Source organism: Macrotis lagotis, chromosome 4, assembly GCF_037893015.1.
Source record: "Macrotis lagotis isolate mMagLag1 chromosome 4, bilby.v1.9.chrom.fasta, whole genome shotgun sequence".
NCBI classification, from domain to species: Eukaryota; Metazoa; Chordata; class Mammalia; order Peramelemorphia; family Peramelidae; genus Macrotis; species Macrotis lagotis.
This window is the reverse complement of record NC_133661.1, coordinates 171335184-171353712: the sequence shown is the minus strand read 5'-3', so window position 1 is coordinate 171353712 and position 18529 is coordinate 171335184. Positions and strand designations below refer to the sequence as shown.

General features: G+C 39.6%; 2 protein-coding genes and 1 non-coding gene across 5 annotated transcripts in view; 2 read left to right on the top strand and 1 right to left on the bottom strand.

Annotated features, from left to right (window-relative positions):
* Positions 1–15423, bottom strand: part of LOC141521768 (uncharacterized) — a 28368-nt gene extending 12945 nt beyond the window's left edge. The window contains exons 1-4 of one of the 3 annotated variants that reach the window (XM_074234655.1): positions 15056–15423; positions 11233–11318; positions 10464–10561; positions 9446–9501 (exon numbers count right to left, since the gene is read on the bottom strand). The gene's annotated coding sequence lies outside the window, so the exon portion shown is untranslated. The remainder of the gene's footprint in view (positions 1–9445; positions 9502–10463; positions 10562–11232; positions 11319–15055) is intronic. The other 2 variants (XM_074234656.1, XM_074234657.1) reach the window with 2 other exon arrangements.
* LOC141522765 (uncharacterized) lies at positions 7625–12619 on the top strand. Its single transcript, XM_074236227.1, has 3 exons — positions 7625–7673; positions 11513–11645; positions 11763–12619. The coding sequence occupies exons 1-3, from the start codon at positions 7625–7627 to the stop codon at positions 12316–12318; spliced, it is 738 nt and encodes a 245-aa protein (XP_074092328.1). The 3' UTR covers positions 12319–12619.
* A 1936-nt stretch (positions 15424–17359) lies between the features above and the next one.
* On the top strand, positions 17360–17466 carry LOC141523233 (U6 spliceosomal RNA). The gene has a single exon (XR_012478420.1). It is a non-coding gene; the product is annotated as a U6 spliceosomal RNA (small nuclear RNA).
* The last annotated feature ends 1063 nt before the right edge of the window (positions 17467–18529 follow it).

Genomic DNA, 18529 nt, shown 5'->3' with positions numbered 1-18529 from the left:
ATTGTACAATGCCAAACTAAGACTTCTAGGAGTAGTCTCTCAGGGTGTTGTCCAGAGCATATACAAGGAAGCAACCTACACATGCTGCATGTGAGGCACATTGATACAGAGCTGGCATCTGAATGCTGATGAAAGCATACTGAAAGAATACCACAGAATCACTATTGAGAGAGAGAGAGAGAGAGAGAGAGAGAGAGAGAGAGAGAGAGAGATAGTGTGAGGGATGGATTTGTAGTCCAAGGATCTGGGTTCAAATGCCACCTATTCCAGTTAATACCTTGGACAAATCATTTCTCTGTATCTGTTTTCTCACTTTTAAAATAAGGGTAGGGCAGCTAAGTGAGGTAATGGATAAAGTGCTGGGTCTAAAGTCAGGAAGACTCATTCCTGAGTTCAAATCTGGCCTAAAACACTCTAACAAGTTCCTATCCTCTGCCTCAGTTTCCTCATCTGTAAAATAAGCTGGAGGAGGAAATGGCAAATCACTCCAGTATCTTTGCCAAGAAAACCCTAAATGGGGTCATCAAGGGTAGTCATGAAATGACTCAACAACAAAAAAATTAGGGGGCTGAGCTAAAGGACCTTTGAGGTCCTTTCCAGTTCTAAATCTGCCATCCTCCTATCTGGCAATTATCTGTGATCTCTACTTCCAACTAAATACTTTAAACCCAGTACCCAATATTTCATCCAAAAAAATTTTTTCCCCCTATCAGGACTGTGAACTTTAGAAATACACACATATTTTTGGTTTAGTTTATAGAAAGGTCTCAGGAAAAATTAGAAAAAGTATCCAGGGCATTTTCACATGTGTGAAGGAGACCTCCCAGTGTAACTCATTTTTTTTCATACACTGTGAATAAAGTATAACAGAGAAATTTGTATCACATCTGGGATAAATCAAATTGCCTGCCTGGCCTCCATCAGAACCCAACAGCTCAATGGAACAAAAAAAAGACAATTTTGGAAGTAGATCTTAGGCCCTAGAGGACTGCTCCCCGCAACACCATACAGCAGATGCAAGCTAAGCCCCCTTCTCTAGCCTGGAGTACAACAGAAATGAGATTCTGCACCTGCAGATTTTGTTAAACCATTCATCGCCCTTGGTTGGTATTTCAAAAAACATGCTCTCTAGCTAATGAGAATGTCACACACAATAGAAAAAGCAAATTTGAAATACTCTTTGCAAGCAGAAAAAAGCAGTATTGTTAGTTTCAACTCACTGTGTATCTTTCGAATAGCCTAGAGCTGGAAATTCAAAGTATCACTGCTCTGAATCAAGTCACTGCTTCATTCTATCAATTCAAAAATATTACTATAGTCAGAGCAGCAGAACAAAAATTCTGAAATAGTCTTTGGATGTATCTGAAGATAGCTGGTTATCCAAGATAAGAGCATTGGGTCTGGAGTCAGAAAGACGGAAGTTCAAATCTTAACACATTCACTAGCTGTGTGACCCTGGGCAAGTCACTTAATGTGTCTGTGATCCTAAATTGTGAAATGGGGACTCTTGTAGGCAAGATCATTGAGAGAATCAAATGACCTAACATTTATAAAAGATGCTTTGCAAAATTCCTGTCACTTAGTAGTACACTCTGGACTCTAAAGTCTAAAAGAACTAGACAGGGCTTATGGGGATATCACAGGAAAAAGTATTAATGGTAATCTGTTCTAAAATATACAAGAATAATTCTTCACATGAATTTCCTGGAAATTGTCTTTCCTGGAAGCACTATACTGCACAATGATATTCTCTGGTTTACTGAGAAAGTTATTCATTAAAAACTGCAGAAAACAGTCAGTTTCATTTCACAGAGGATGATCTCAAAATGCAGTCCAACTTCTCCAGGGGTTTTGCAATCAAGAAGTGAACATTATTTTAGCTGTAGAGACTTCTATTGATATTTCTTCTATTTCTTCAGCAGAATGCAACAGGTCAGCATCACAACATAAAGCATCTCCAAGATAATCTCTGGGTATGACATTGGAAACATACTCCCACACTGTGGGGGATTTGAGGGGAAAGAAGATAAGACTGGATGACGTATAGCTAGGTAAGTAAACTATGCAATGAAGGAAATTACCCATATCACAATGAGTTCCAAATACACTGATAAATGGAAAAGTACACTTCAATAACCCATGAAACATCAATACCAATAAAATGAAACTTCTGAAATCAGTATTAGAAAAACAGAACCAAGAAGATGACTTACTCATAACTGACAACATGAAAAAGAATATCAAACACCCAAGAAAAAAGGATAAATGAAAGATTGATGGCAGAGATTGATCAAATGAACAAGAAAGCTAAAATCTAGGCAGTACATTGGCCTATAAGAGTGAAAGAAGATGGAATCCAATGTTTAGGAAACAATGAAATATCAAGGACTAGACAATGAAGCATACTGCATGTTCCCCCTATAAGTAAAAACATAAATATTTCAGTCAAAATTTATTAAGCACCTACAATGTGGCAGGCTCTACATTAAATGCTGGAGATATTAAAAAAAATCAAGACAGTTCATGCCCACAAGAAACTCAGTCTAACATAAGAGACATGAAAGATAAATAAGAAATAGTAGGGGTGGGATAGAGTAGGAGTACTGAAATTAAGAGAGATGAAGAAAGGGAGGTTCATAATGGATTTGAAAGTAGTCAAGGAATCCATGAGGCAGAGATGTAGAGGGAGAACATTCTATGGATGAGGACCAGTCAGTGAAAATGTCCAGAATTGGGCATTCAATTTCGATTTATGCGTATCTTGGAGGCAAATGTACAGCCTATATTAGATTGTCTTCTATTGGGGGGAGGGGGGAGGGAAGGAGAAAAATTGTAAAACTCAAAACCTTGCAAAAAAAAAATGATTAGTAGAAACTACCACTGTATGTAACTGGAAAATAAATAATATATAGACATATAACAATATATAACATGCAGTATTTTATATATATTATAATATATATGTATACATATTCCAGAGAATGAGCTGATCTTTCCCCATATGAGCCGTACAGATTCTGAAGCTTGAATAAGCTGATCAGATCATTATGGACAGGTATCACAAGGAACAAGTTTCTTGGAATCTTACACTTTCCCAACACCATAATCATTCAAAATGTAAAAATAATAAAACTATCTCCTATTAAAAAAGGAAAATATCCAGAATTGGGAAACAGAATGTCTTGTTTCATAGAAAGAATAAAATTAAATGCCAATTTCTTTTCCAACAGAGAAAAGATGGCCCAGAGGTTAAAAAACAAACAGTAACTGCCCATTACAAGTTTTCCATTCCAGTCTTTTATTAGTAGCCAGAAAATGGGAACCTTTCCCTAAAACTGGGATGACATTTAAGTTTGAAAGAGATCTCCTTAATGAGGACCCAAAATCAAAACAACTGAATTTTTGATTGCCATAGAAGACCTAGATTTAACACCTATTTTTAATGAAGAAATTTTCTCCCAGTTATCCTTAAACAAAGAATCCACAATGAAAATGCATGAGCCTTCCTCAGAATTCTCCCTTGGACATTCTCATCAACTAAATGTAGGACATGACAGTTTTCTAGAAAGAGGACTGTTTCAGAAATTTTCATATGACTATCTGGCTTGCACATTATTTCCTACAATATTATATAGACATGGTCATATATGGTCCAGTGAGAATGGAATTTAAATTTATATATGGCAAGTTGGTTTGTGCATTATTTACTGTAATGGTGCATAGACCTGGTCATCTATTATTTACAAGCGTCTACAAGTCTAGAAAAGAAAAATAGAATGGCATCAAGTCAATGGTCCAATCAGGATGGAATTTTTCAATAACTCTATTGTGGACAAGAAGCAGCATAGTGGCTCTTTCTTGAAGTTAGGAAGCCCTGCAAAGCACCGCTTTTCAGACCCCCAAGTCAACTCTCTAAGATTAAATTATAGGTAAGTAAACTTGTGCACCCACATGGACACCCCCTCTCTACCTCCCTAGTCAAATAATTGGTTTCTCTCTTTTAGGACATTTTTTAACAATCCTGACTTCATCTTCAGTGTGATTTTCACTTTCTTATATATCACACATCTGGTAATACAGTGGTAAAATTCAAATGTGGTTATTCCACCATTACCAATGAAGAAAAGAGCTCACTTTAAGAAATAGTAGAAAACTGGTTTCAATTTTATATAGTTGTACTGCTTCCTATTTCATTTATAAATGCTTTCGGAATAACCTGATATACCTAAATCTCCTGCCAGGATTTCTCCAAGCTTGCTTCATCCTCTGCTGTTTTTCCATTGTTTTATGAGTTACTATTGGTCAATCTTTCACTATCCTCACTCGTAATAGTTTGCAAATAAGCTTATATAAATTAGTGTTGCCCTTGGGTACTATGACTCTACTTGGCAAACAGATCTAGTGTTTGTTTCTTAAGGCGGTGTCTCAGCTCTTTTGCTTTCCTCATTATGGTAACTATTTAAACAAATCCAAGAAATGGTGGTAATCAGACTCAATGCCTTCTTTTTAAAAATCCATTTCCCAGTTTTCAAGATCAAGTAATTCATGAGCTTAGTGCAAAAACTGAAAAAGAGAAAGAAATTGGATTGGATTGCTCTTGGAAAATTACAGATCACTTTCACAAGTTGTTCCCATGACACAAAAACTCATCTCTTTTATACCAGAATGCTCCAAGTAATACTATTATGAATACAAATCAAGGAAGACTTATCTCTGAAAACTCAAGATTTCAAAGAGTAATCAAGAATGGTGAGTATAAGTAGGCTGTATCATATTACCCACAATGAGTTACACACAGGAGTAGTGGTATTCAAAAACATCACCAAGGAAGTATATTAATTAGAAAAGGAGGTGGGATGGTTATGGATGAAGAATGAAGTATAAAAGATGGATCACTCAAATGCTATACTGATACCCTTGAAATATTTGTAGGGGTGTAATCAGGGGAACCTCCCCCTTCTGCCCTACTGGCTCTCAGTACTTTGAGCATGAACTGAGATGCCTTGGCAACTTGTGGAGACATCCGTGTCTTGGGACAAAGTTTCATCAGTAGGATGATGCAACAATCTCGTGGTCACTAGGATGGCAGTAGAGAGGAACAGGCATCAGAGACAACAGGCCAGAAGACATGGCTCCACCATCTGGATTCTCCCCATCTCTAGAAGCTTCTATCTAGCCATCTCTCCTTGGGGCTTCCTGTGACAGCCTCACTTTGGCAACTAGAGAAGGGTTTCAAATAGATGAGTTTGAATTAATGCTGCCTCTTCTGCTTTATGGCTTCTTTTTTTGGCAAGGCAATGGGGTTAAGTGACATACCCAAGGTCATACACAGCTAGGTATTTATTAAGTGTCTGAGGTCAGATTTGAACTCAGGGCCTCCTGACTCCAGGGCCAGTGCTCTATTCACTGCACCTAGCTGCCCCTGCTTTGTGTTTCTTATCCTGAACGTAGATCATAAATGAGAATACTGATCCTGAGAGATGGCCTTTTCAGGAGGTTGGGAAGTGAGGACTCCTTTGTTCTCAAAGAAGGTCACAACATCAGGGAGGTGATACCAGGACAAGCACATTTGAATGGGGGAGGGGGGGACACTGTGTAAGTCATCAGTCTCACTTTCTCCTCCAGAACCATCTGGGTCCAGTGGTCAAATAAGAATCAGGATGGCAGGAATTGGCCCCAGATGCTAGGCTGTCAAGGTTAGCATCAAGTATTTGAGGCTGGATTCAAACTCCCATTCTCCTGACTCCACAAGCTCTATCCACTGTGACATCTAGCTGCCCATTTTCAGGAGTCTAGGGATTCCAGAGTTGATAAGAACTATATTATGGGAGATTCCCCTCTCCCCCACCCCCACAGCTATTACCATGATTTCTAGAGAAGATAATAACAACAATAACAACAATGGATAGCATTTATAGCAGTCTAGTGGGCATTGTACTATGCATTTTATAAATATTAACTAATTTGATACTCACAAAAACTTTGAGAGATAGGTACTATTATTTTTGTCCCCATTTTGTAGGTGAAGAAACTGTGGTAAACAAGTAAAGAGACATGCCCAAGGTTACACAATTAGGATCTGAGGTCAAATGGGAATACAGATGTTCCTGATTTCAAGTCCAGCATTCTATCCATTTCGCCCCCTTTTAAAACTTTTTAGTGAAACAAAAGACAATATATTTTGATTTGCCATTTTAGTGAGATCTCTGCAATAGTTCAGCTTCGTTTACTCAAGAGTAAACCCACCAGTGGGTTCCATAAAATCATTCTCAAATTGAATGTGATGAAAGAGAAATCATATCCTTAAATATCCTTAAGGAAGAAACATAAAGGATAAGGGATAGCAAGATCAGACAATAATGTATCAGGTTTTTTTATAAAAATTTTTATAAAATTAAATTAAATTAAAATTAAATTAAATTTAAAAAAAGAAAAAAGAAGCTTTATCTGAAATCATTCTGGAGAGCAATTTGGAACTCGGCTCAAAGGGCAATAAAACTGAAAATACCCTTTGATCCAACAATACCACTACTAGGTCTGTATCCAAAAGTGATCATAAAAAAAGGAAAAAAGATCCACATGTACAAGAATATTCATAGCAGTTCTTTTTGTGGTGGCAAAGAATTGGAAATTAAGGGGATGCCAATCAACTGGGGAATGCTGAACAAGTTGTAGCATATGAACATAAAGGCATATTATTGCTCTATAAGAAATGATGAACCAAGATTTAGAAAAACCCATAAAGACTTAAATGAACTGATGCTAAGTAAAGCGAGCAGAACCAGATGAACATTGCACACTTTAACAGCACTACTGTACAATGACCAACTATGATGGACTTAGTTTTTCTTAGCAAAGGTAATTCTAAAAGATTTGTGATAGAAAAATGCCATCCACATCCAGAGAAAGATGTTTGTGTCTAAAGGTAGATCAAAGCATGGTATTTTCACTTTTTAAAATGTTTTTTTTTCCCTTCTTGTGGTTTTTCCCTTTTGTTCTGATTCTTCTTTCACAGCATTACAACATGGAAATATGCGTAACATGATTGAACATGCATAATCCATATCAGATTACTTGTTTTCTTAGGGTGGGAGGGGAGAAAAGTTTACAAAAATGATATTGAAAATTATTTTTATATATAACTGGAGAAATCAATAATAAATTTAAAATAAAGAAGGGGGAAGAAGCTCCATCTGAGATATACTGAATTTGAGATATTTATGGGAAATACAGGGGGAGCTGTCCACTGATGACAGAGAACTAGATTATGATATCAAGGTCAGATAGAAATTCAAGAGTCAATTGCAAAGAGATGATAATCGAATCCATTGGAACTGATGAATTCACCAAAACAAAGTATAAAGATGGAAGGGAATGGGCAGCTAGGTGGCATAGTGGATAAAGCACCAGCCCTGGAGTCAGGAGTACCTGGGTTCAAATCTGTTCTCAGACACTTAATAATTACCTAGCTGTATGGCCTTGGGCAAGCCACTAACCACATTTGTCTTGCAAAAAGCTTAAAAAAAAAAGATGAAAGGGAAGAGGACCTAGAACATAGCCCTGGGTCTACACCTCATACAATGGAGATGTGATATGGATGAGAAAAGGAGGATGAAATGAAACCATGAGCCAGTTGGCAGGAGAACCAGAAGAAAGCAGAGAATCCAAGCTGAGTAGGTGGATGAGAATTGTTTTTTCAGCCACATCTGACTCTTTGTGACCCCATTTGGGGTTTTCTCGACAAAGACTGAAGAGGTTTGCCTTTTCCTTCCCTGGCTCATTTTACAGATGAGGTAACTAATGTATATGAGGTTAAGTAACTTATCCAGGGTCACATAGCTATTAAGTATCTGAAGCCAGATTTGAAGTCAGGAAAAGGTGAGTCCTTCTAACTCCACATCAGGTACTCCATCTAAGGAGTCATCTAGCTACCCTGCTATTGAACCAGATAAGCTTTAAAAGTCATAGAATCTAAGGGATGGAAAGGATTTCATAGGCCTCTTAGTTTTATTAAGAAATTGATGCTAATATGAATAGTGGGTAGTTTTCCTACTGCAAGGAATTGAAAAGTGACTGAGGATGGGGAAGCAACAAACACTGCAGCATATCCCCCCAGTATCTTGGCTATGAAAAGAAAAAAAAAAGATGGGGAAGGAAGGAAAGAGCAGAGAGACATAGGAAAATTATTTGTCAGAAATCTGAGCTCTGGGGAATTATTTCCAAAGCAAATGACAAAAATTTGGTGATTACTCTCTTTACTGATAGTTTATTTTTAAGAAAATCATTATTAAAAAACACAAAAATTTATAATATTCTATATCCATATTATCAGGAGGATGGCACTCACTGAAAGAACACGGAGAGGAGGGAAGAGGAGTTGGAGAAAAAGGGAGGCAGGGAAGAGAAATTCTTGTCTTGTCTGTTATTAAATATTTCTCTATCCTGAGGCAAATCACTTCACCTTTCTAACTCGGGTCTTTGTTTCTTTATGTAAAATGAGGAAGTTATATTGTTTTCCACTTAAACAATCTTTGATTCTCTGACTTATTCTTCCCTGGATGCTGTTGTTGAGTGAGGCATTCTTAACATGTAATTAACTGAAGGTTTGGTTTGAAAGACAGGCTAGATGAGAAGGCTAAGGGCTTATTCAGATTAACTTCAACTTTTTCCCCCAAAATAGCAAGACTTGTTAAAAACTGATGATCTGACTGATGCCAAATTATCAGACTCGGAAACCCATTTTGAGTTATAAATCTCTAGAACTACACTTCCTATAGAAATGACAAGTCTTTTATTTTTCCTAACTAAGGCAGTAGCATGCACAAAATGGCTTTGTGGAGGCTATAGAGGTGAATTCATTTCCAGAACTCTCACTGTGAAAGATGATCATAACATAGCTCCAGCTCCTATTATGACAAGCTCCCTTCACAGCCTGCCATGTTCCCCCAAGGGAAGAACCCCTTCCATGTTGATTAGGGCACAATTAAGGAAGTAACATTTAGGAAAAATGCTGCAGGTCAGGATTCTTATAATTCCCAAAGACAACTACTGACAGTGGGGTGACATAATGTAATAATGGATTTACTGCTTCTCTTTGCTGGGGGTAGGAGATAAAGAGACAACCCAAAGAACATTTAAAAAAAAAACTCTCATAGAATTAATCTGTAGTTTTTAAGATCTACTTCAAAAATACATTAATAGAAATATACATTATTTACAAATTTGGCTATTCCTGATCACAAAGTGAACAACCTAAAAGTAGCCTTCCTTGCTTTGGGTTGAGTGGCCACACCCACTAGAACATACCTGCAAACTATAGTTCCAAGTCATAGTACCACTGTTTTGGACCTGGAAAGGACTATTTGACAGATGAGGAAACTGAGACCCAGGAAGTGAAATGGTCACAGGTAATATAAGTAGCAGAAGCTGAATTTGAATACTCTACCTCGATCTCCAAATCCAGGGTTCTTGACACCAGGAGCAGGAAAGGTTAGATTCTGCCTTGAAGGAAAGGGGAGAGTGAGGAGTTTAGAAATAAATTGTTTCGGTCATCTCAAACCCCCACACCCCCATTTCCTAGATTTTGAGGGAGGGGACACATGTTTTATTAGTACAGAGAACTCTCAGTTTGGATGTTTCTCAGAGTAGGGGCTCCCTCCTCTCTCCAGTAACAAAGGCCTCAGAGAACTGTCTGGAACTCTGGGAGGTCACCCCACCTGTCCCTATCTAACTTGGGTCAGAAACTTGAACTTCCTTGTAGTTCAGTTGTAATGAACTCTTGTGACTCCATTTGGGTTTTTCTTGGCAACGATTCTGGAGTGGTTTGCCATTTCCTTCTCCAGCTGACTTCTACAGAAGAGGAAAATTGAGGCAGTGACTTGACCAGGGTTATACAGTTGCTAAGTGTCTAAGGGCCAGATCTGAACTCAGTATGATGAGTCTTCTTGACTCTGGTCCAATGCTCTCTCTATTCAGGGTGCCAACTAGCTATCCTAAACTCAAGTCTTCCCTAGTCCAAAACCAGCCCTCAGTGGCCACCTCCTCCCACCCCCCATGGGTTCTATATCTATGGAAAGGTGTGGAAAATTTTTATTCTAAACCTGATTATTCCACAATTAGAGAATAAAAATTTAAAATGTAAATGAGTGGTAGGTGTAACTCATCAACCTTTAAATTAACCAGAGTATAAATAGGCCAAGACCAATTCCCCTTTGAAAGGGGTTAGAAAGGGGGCAGGGACTAGAGAGTTGGAAGGATACTAGGGAGAAGGAGAAAGGTCACAAGCCACCTAGGAGGGAAAAGGGGAGGAAGAGAATTAGGGACATCACTCTGTTCACATTTTTGTCAAAGGTGGACCCTGTGGTCAAACAGAACCTGTATGGCTTGGCAGGAACATTGCCCTGGAGCTGTGTGACACACAAGGTTGTTTTGCATGATTTACCATGATGCATAGTTTGACTTACCTTTAAAGAAAAAAAAGCTGATTTCTTAAAGGCACCTCATCTACATAGTTATATGATCTTGGTCATGTCCTTTGATTTTTGTTTCTCAGTTTCCAGATCTGCAAAAAGTGATTGCAAATTATTGCTTCTTTTGTACCCTCAGTTTAGCAAAGTGCTTGGGACATAGTAGGTACTTAATAAATACTGATTTATTGATTGAATTTAATTCTACTCCATGGAATTGAAGGAAAGTAGCTAGGTGGTGCAGTGATTAGAACACTGGCCTGCAAATTCAGAAGACCTGAGTTCAAATCTGCCCTCTGACACTATTTGTATGACCCTGGGCAAGTCACCTATTGGCTTCCCCCCTCCCCCAGAAAAAAAAGGATTGATGGGATATAGATACTTTGGATATAGATATTTGAAAAGTTATATAGGATGTAAGGAGAGTATTGCTGAAAATTCCACCAATATTAGTTTTAGGGTTTTATTCAAACTCTACGAAGATTCTAATTTAAGAATTGGAAGAGAGTCCAGATTATTAATTCAAGAGTCCATAAATTTGGTTTAAAAAAAATTTACAATTATGTTTTAATATAATCAACTTTCCCTCATAATCCTATATAATGCACTATAAACATCTACAATCATTATTTGGAGAAGAAGGGTTCTATAGGCTTCACCATACTGTGAGACTCAAAAAGGACTCCTGTCTTGGAGATTATCTAATCCAACTCCCTAATTTACAGATAGAGAAATTGAGGAATCAAAGAGGGTTTAAGTACTCTACCTAGGGACATGCTACTAAAATGGCAGAGCTGGGATTTCAACCAAGGTCCTTGGACTCCAATCCCACCACACTTTCCAGTGTTCCACCTTCAAGCAAAAGAAACAAAACATAACAATATCATTCAAATGATGTGAGTGAACTCATTATGTAAGCTGTTCTTAAAGTCTAATATATTAATATTTTTATTATTACATGGATTTTCCTCAATAGATCTACTTAGGGAATCTGCCATTCTTCTGGGATATTGGTTTCTATAGCTCTCATTTTTTTTTTTAAAAAGTACTTATACTGGGCCAGCACGGCCGACCCGGCCCCAGGACTGAGCCGCCGAGGACTGGGCCCCGGGCAGCCGGAGCCCACCGGACCATGGAACGGCCCCGGACCTGCTGGACCTGTTTGACAGCGGTGGAGAGGTGGGCGCCCCGGGGCTAGTGTCACCCGAGGAGGAGGAGGAGGGCGGGGGCTCCCCAAGGGGCCGGGGCCGCCCGCCTGCGGGGCTCTGAGCTTCCACAGGCCCCGGGGTGTCTGAGCTTGAGCTTGACCTTGACCCCGGGGCCGGGCCAAGTCCTCCCCAGGCAGCTCCGCCGCGTCCTCACACCCCGCGACCCAGAGGCTCGGCTCCTTCGGTGGCGGTGGAGCCCCAGCACGTCCCCGCTGCCCACCCCTGCCCGGCCGGGGCCGCTGCCTCCCCCGGCGCCCTCCTCGCGTGTTCTCCGGCACAGGTACCGGGGCAAAGGCTACCGGGAGGGCTACGCTGAAGGCGGCCGCCTGGGTCTGACCGAGGGTCGGCGCCACGGAGTGTCCCGGGGCGCCGGCGTCGGGTCCGAGATTGCGTGCTACCGAGGTTTTGCATTTACGTGGAAATGTCTGCCTTCTGAGAACACCACTGAGAAGGACAGTAAGAAGAGGAGGATGCTCGACTCATTCCTAGGGACGATGCAGAAATTCCCCTACGCCGACCCCACTTATGCCCAGCTTCATGAAGATCTGGACAGAATTAGAGGGAAATTTAAACAGGTTTGCTCCTTGCTCAGGGTTCGGCCCAACTTTCGAGTCGGTCCCGGAAGCTCCAGGCTCTCATTTTGAGCACAAGAAGACAGAAGAAATGTTAAGTAACAGATGCCTGGGTGTCAAGTGTTTAAAAATGAGATTCAAGTTCAAACGATCACTGGGATTCATTGTCCTGAAATGAGGGTTGCAGTCTTGCCATGAAAAGACTTGGTCGGGCCCTTCCTTTGTGCCCCTCCATACAGGCCTATTCTTTGGCCTGGATGCCTTTGCCCTGTGGCCTTCATGGATACCGAGGCCGAGTTCCTTTGAAAAAGTGGAGCTTCTTTGTAAGAGAAGAAATGGGAGGATCCCATGGCTGGTGGGACAGTCACTCCAGACCCTTCTCCTCCTCTCCCATTCCTAGCCTCAGAGAAATTGGAAAAAGATCTGAGAAGGGAGATTGAAATGTGCAAGTGGAGAATTTCCAGCATCACCACCGAGCAAACTACGGAATTCTGGTCCTTAATTCTGCGTTAGGACAGGACCATTGGTGCTTCATTGGTGCAGGGCTGTTTGAGTCTGACCTAGGGTAATAGATTCATGGTGACAGCTAACAGCAGTTGGAGTCCTCATTGAAGAAGGGAAACAAGGAAAAAAAATATCCCAGAAAATACTTTATCAACTAACCTTACTTTTCTTCAAGTTAACCATTCCCTTGGAGATGGCTTGACCAAGATTAAATGTTGTGCCATGAAAAAAAAACTACTTATACTAATATAAGAATATAACCTGAAATCAAGATCTTGTCAATTAGTCAACAAAGACAAAGTCGTTGCTTATTTTCCCTTTAATCTTTAGCAAAAGGATTTTTTGTTTGTTTAATTTGGAACCTTAGCCCAGTGAGGTCAACAATCTCTGGTCCATGGGTCAGATTAAGCCCCACAGATAAGTAACCACGCGGACAGCTGGTTCTCAGGGTCATGTGCCAGGGAGGCACTTCTCCTCTGAGAGCTTTCCTTCATCTAGAATGAGAAATGTGAGATCACTATGATACAGAATGCCAGCACAGCACTTGAAAATCAATTGCAAGTAATGTGGTCACTCTTATCCTGAAGAATGGATAGTTATTGCCCTTCATGAGGATGAGCTAAGCTTATGAAGGAGATAATTGTACAAACAATTGTAAAGACAATACTATGACCTTCCCTGCCCCTCCAGCTGTAACTGAGATGACGGTGGGCAAATGCAAGATGGAAGGAATCATAGCTATGAGAACTAGACAGGACTTGAGATAATCCGATGGTTTCCAGTAAGGGAAAGACGGCAACTTGTTCAAATTGCAGCCTGGGACTAGAACCCACCATATGTTAGTATGTTTTTCCTTTTCCCTGCTACCTTCCTAAAAAATAAAGGCACTTCAATTCTCTAGAGATATAGCAAGGAATAGAGAATAGAGTTCCATTTACAAGTCAAAAAAAAACTTGAATGCTAGTTCTGTCACTCATTCTAGATGATGCTGGATAAGTCATTTAACCTCTGAGGTTCCCCCCAGGCAAGTCTCTTAAGAATAAAAATTACAGATGTCAATCTATGTAGGAAATTGGAGTAAACATACAGGTTACTCCCCACATGTTATATGAATCACTATTGTTGTTCAGTCATGACTGACGCTTCATGGCCCCATTTGGAGTTTTCTTGGCTAAGACACTAGAGTGGTTTGCCATTTCCTTCTCAAGATCTTTTTATAGATGAGGAAGAGACTTGCCTAGGGTCAACCAACTAGTGTCTTTAGTCATATTTAAATTAAGGAAGATCAGTCACAGATAGCACCAAAAAATTCCTTTTCTGATGTAAAAAATATTCACTCACTGGGATTTAATTTCTCATTAACAAATAATACAAGTCCTTTTAAGCTCCTCAGAGCCTCAGGCTTTCAAAAGTATTTTTTGATTTCTGAAGTTTTTTCTACATTTAAAATGTTCTAATTCACACTATAAATGAGTATGATACATTTGCCCCATAATAATTATCTTTTATGAGTTTATTTTTGTATGTCACTGGTACAGAACCCATCTCCCAGGGATTTTTGCTTTTGTTCAGGAGGTGGACTTTGATTATTCAAATTTCCCAGGATGGAACTATCCTATAGCAATATAGATTGGCAACTCGTCTCTAATTTAGAAAAGTTTTATGAAGCTGGGAAATTAAAGTGATTTACCCACGGTCCCAGAATGTTCTCAAATCTGGATTTTATTCCAGATTTACCTGATACTAACTTTAGTCTTCTGTCCACTCTGAAACTTGGGAACCTGAAATCTATTAAAAGATTTCACCTACTCCTCCGGTTAATCACCTCTTCCACCCTCACATTTTCAGGAGGGATCAATCCCAGATGACTACCATCACACTTGCCTATTAACAGATCAATTGGATAAATAATTTCGAAATGCATTTCCTAAATCTGTTTTTCCACAAACATAGGATACGAATAATGTTCCGTTCTATCCACCTCTTGCTACATTGCTGTAGTTATTCAAGTCTTTTCTGCTCGCTCCTGCCCAGGGCGCCCAAACTACAGATTCAAAATCAAGAAGTTATTATAATTCCATCCTGAGCGTGTCATTCCAAAAGATCAGAGAAATTTTCCCAGTTTCTTAACCTGAAATCCACAGAGGTCCCAACTTTTCGGAGATAAAAACAGTCCAGGGCAATTGCAATTCAGCTCCTACTCATTCCCTCCAAGACCTTAACTAAAATACTGAACCCAGTCTGACTCCACTTTTATTCCAGTTCCTCCCAGTCTCTGTCATTTCTCCTGAAATCTTGTACTTACCAGGTGTCAGGTTGTTAAAAAAGCCAGCAAAGAGAGTCCAAGAACAAGGGACTACCGGCTCCAGCCCCTCGAGGCTGCCGGCGGCTGCTAGGATGGAACGGACCAGCTGGCCCAGATGAGGGTCGGTGGGCGGGCCTCGCGGGGGAGGGCGGCGGAAGGGAGATGGATAACCGGGGAGGGGAGAGAAGTCTTCCCTGCTCGTGTTTGCCTTGTTTGCTGACATTAAAGTTCCTGGGGGGACCTCCTTAGTTTGCCCTAACCGTTCTAAAGATGGTTTGATTTTTAGTTTCTTTTTTAATTGTTTGCGGGGCAGCCAGACGTGGGGGGCTGGGTAAATCGCTCCAACCCCCACTCCCCTCCATCCCATAAATAAACAAACAAATTAATAAAATTTGTCTGAGAGTAGGTAGCCCGGACTGGGTTTAGGTGCGGCCTATGAATTTTAAACTAGCAACTTAACTTCCCAATACCCCCAGGAAACTCTCAAAGCATATAAATACCTCCTTCTGATTCCTTCCCCTTCAGGCACTAGGAAGTCTGATTTTTTTCTTTTCTTTCCTTTTTTTTTTTTTTTTTAAGGTTTTTGCAAGGCAAATAGTGGCTTGCCCAAGGCCACACAGCTGGGTAATTATTGTCTGAGACAGGATTTGAAGTCAGGTCCTCCTGACTCCAGGGCCGGTGCTCAATCCACGGCGCCACCTAGCCGCCCCTGATTTTTTTTTTTATTTTAATGTACTTCGGAAACCCTTCTTTTCTAGTCTATTATCAGGATTGGCCCATCGGATTAAGAACTGGAAGGAATCTTTGAGATGGAATTCAAACACCTCATTTTTACAATTGAGCAAAATGAAGTCTGTAGAGATCCAGCAACGCGTCCAACATCTCAATAGTAGTAAAGATCACTTTCAGGACGACTTGTGTCATACAGTGTAAAATAGATCTGGAATGAGATGACGTAGATTTTAATTTTTTCTGTGAGGATTCTTTTAGAGGCAGCTGGTGGCCAGGTGGATAGAGTTCTGAAACTAGGAGTCAGGAAGACCTGAGTTCAAAATAGGCCTTAGATACTTCGTGGCCCTGGGCAGGTCATTTCGCCTCTATTTGTCTCAGTTTCCTCATCTGTAAAATGGGAATAATAATAGTACCCACCTGCCAAGGTTTTTATGAAGATTATTTGACATAATAATAAAGCTCTTAGCATAGTCTGACACTATATAAAAATTAACTTTTTTATTATCATAATCAGTAGTAGTAGTATAGTAGTAGTAGTACCAGGACATATATAAAGTACCTTTCTGAAACTCATTTTCTCTTCTGGAATAGAAAATGACCTGGACCTGTGATTTCACTGACATAGGGGACTCTGGGAGAACCTTTCTCTGTTGTCTAAGCAACTTTCTAAATCTGTAAATTAGAGAAGGCATAACTTACAGGTTTAGAAAATTGCCTAGAGGAGCAGCTAGGTGGCACAGTGGATAGAGCACCCGCCCTGGAGTCAGGAGTACCCAGGTTCAAATCCAGCCTCAGACACTTAATAATTACCTAGCTGTGTGGCCTTGGGCAAGCCACTTTAACCCCATTTGCCATGCAAAAAAACTAAAAAAAAAAAGTAAAAAAGAGTGAAGGTAAATTAACTATCCTTGTGGACAGAAGATTGATGAATGAGCATGAAAGACAGAGTAGAGGAAAAAGTCCAGACATTTCTATAGAGCTGTAATTAGTGTTGTACAGCAGCAGTGCTGTGGGTGGTATATATATATGTATGTTTTTGTATATGTGTATGTATGGATGGATATGTACATCTAAAACACAAAGTAAAATATATAAATAAAAATATATAATGTATAAGTAAAGTATAATACTTATTTTTATATAAAATTTATAAAAATAAAATATATTTAATATAAATATGTAAAATATTACATAATAAAATATAATATTGATACATTTAATATTATAACTTATTTTATTATATATTCTATGGATGTTTTTCTATAAATTTGTTGTATATAATACATTAATATAGCATATTTATTGTTTCTATAGCTATAAACATGTTTATAGATATATTAATATAGAATATTTAGTATGTGTTTTAATAAATATTTAGATATAATATATCTAATATATATAAAACACATGCATACACAAGTATATACAAAACTATAGTTATATATACAAAGGCATATAGTTTGTTTTGAATCTGTAATTTCATCTGTGTGGAGACTCAGTTCTCCCTATGACCATGCTTAGGCTCATAGGGTGATTGCTTTAGTGTCTGAAAGGACTTTAGAAGCTATCTCAGTGCTCGGTTCAGCAGCACATATACTAAAATTGGAACGATACAGAGAAGATTCGCATGGCCCCTGTGCAAGGATGACATGCAAATTCGTGAAGCGTTCCTTATTTTTGCTATCAAGGCCCTGAGCACCAAGGCCTCCAAGGCCAAGCTCCTCAGGTCCAAGATCCCCAAGGCCAGTGCCTGGCGTGCTGGTCACAAGATGGCCACCAAGCGTCCAGGGCCCAGGATCACTAAGCCTGACTCTAAGGTTGCCAGAACCACTGATGCCAAGGCCGCCAAGCCCACTGACCCCAAGGCTGCCAAGCCCATCGACAAGGCCAGTAAGTCTGATCCCAAGGCCGCCAAGTCTGTCACCAAGGTCACCAAGTCTGATGCTAAGGCTGCTAAGCCTGCTGAGTCCAAACCCAAAGATGCTGGAGGTAAAACGGCCAGTTCCAAACCTTCAAAATAGATGCATTAGGACCTAAGAACTTGTTTAAATCCTAAACCACCGTTCCCCACCCCCCCAGGGGATGATTATTCACTATTTTGTACAAATAAAGGAAATGGTGAGTCATAAAAAAAAAGAAGCTATCTCATCCAATCCCTTATTTTACAAAGGCAGAAATTGTGCTCTGTCCATTGCACCACCTAAAACTACCCTGTTCTCCATTTGCACTTGCCTTAAAAAAACTAGGATACACATCTAACAAAATTCAGAATAAAAATATCAGAATTTTCAAATTCTCAAGGTCTCAATTCCAAACTTGAGAAAGTCTCTATGCTACATTCCTTTGAATTTATAGTGCTAGGTACATGGTGGATTCTTTTTGTTTTTTTAAGGGTTTTTTTTTTTTTTGGCGAGGCAAATGGGGTTAAGTGGCTTGCCCAAGGCTACACAGCTAGGTATTTATTAAGTGTTTGAGACCAGATTTGAATTCAGGTACTCCTGACTCCAGGGCCGGTGCTTTATCCACTGCACCACCTAGCTGCCCCTTATGGTGGGTTCTTAATAAATGTTTGCTGATTGATTGAAATATCTCCTTAATGAAGAAAAATCTTCAACTATTGGTAATTTTTGTCTGTAGAAATAGCCATTCACAGCCAAGATTGATGAATAAAGTAGCTTACCTAGACCATAAAATCCTTCTTGCCTTTCTCCCAGTCTCTTCTCCTTTTCAACCTATTTTTTT

What these genes read in the sequence shown, in the direction of transcription:
- LOC141522765 (XM_074236227.1), top strand. Translation starts at nt 7,625, where the DNA reads ATGAGCCAGTTGGCAGGAGAACCAGAAGAAAGCAGAGAATCCAAGCTG. An exon ending in AAGCAGAGAATCCAAGCTGA is followed by an intron (nt 7,674 to 11,512) that starts GTAGGTGGATGA and finishes TTTTTTAAAAAG; the next exon opens with TACTTATACTGGGCCAGCAC. An exon ending in TGTTTGACAGCGGTGGAGAG is followed by an intron (nt 11,646 to 11,762) that starts GTGGGCGCCCCG and finishes GGGGTGTCTGAG; the next exon opens with CTTGAGCTTGACCTTGACCC.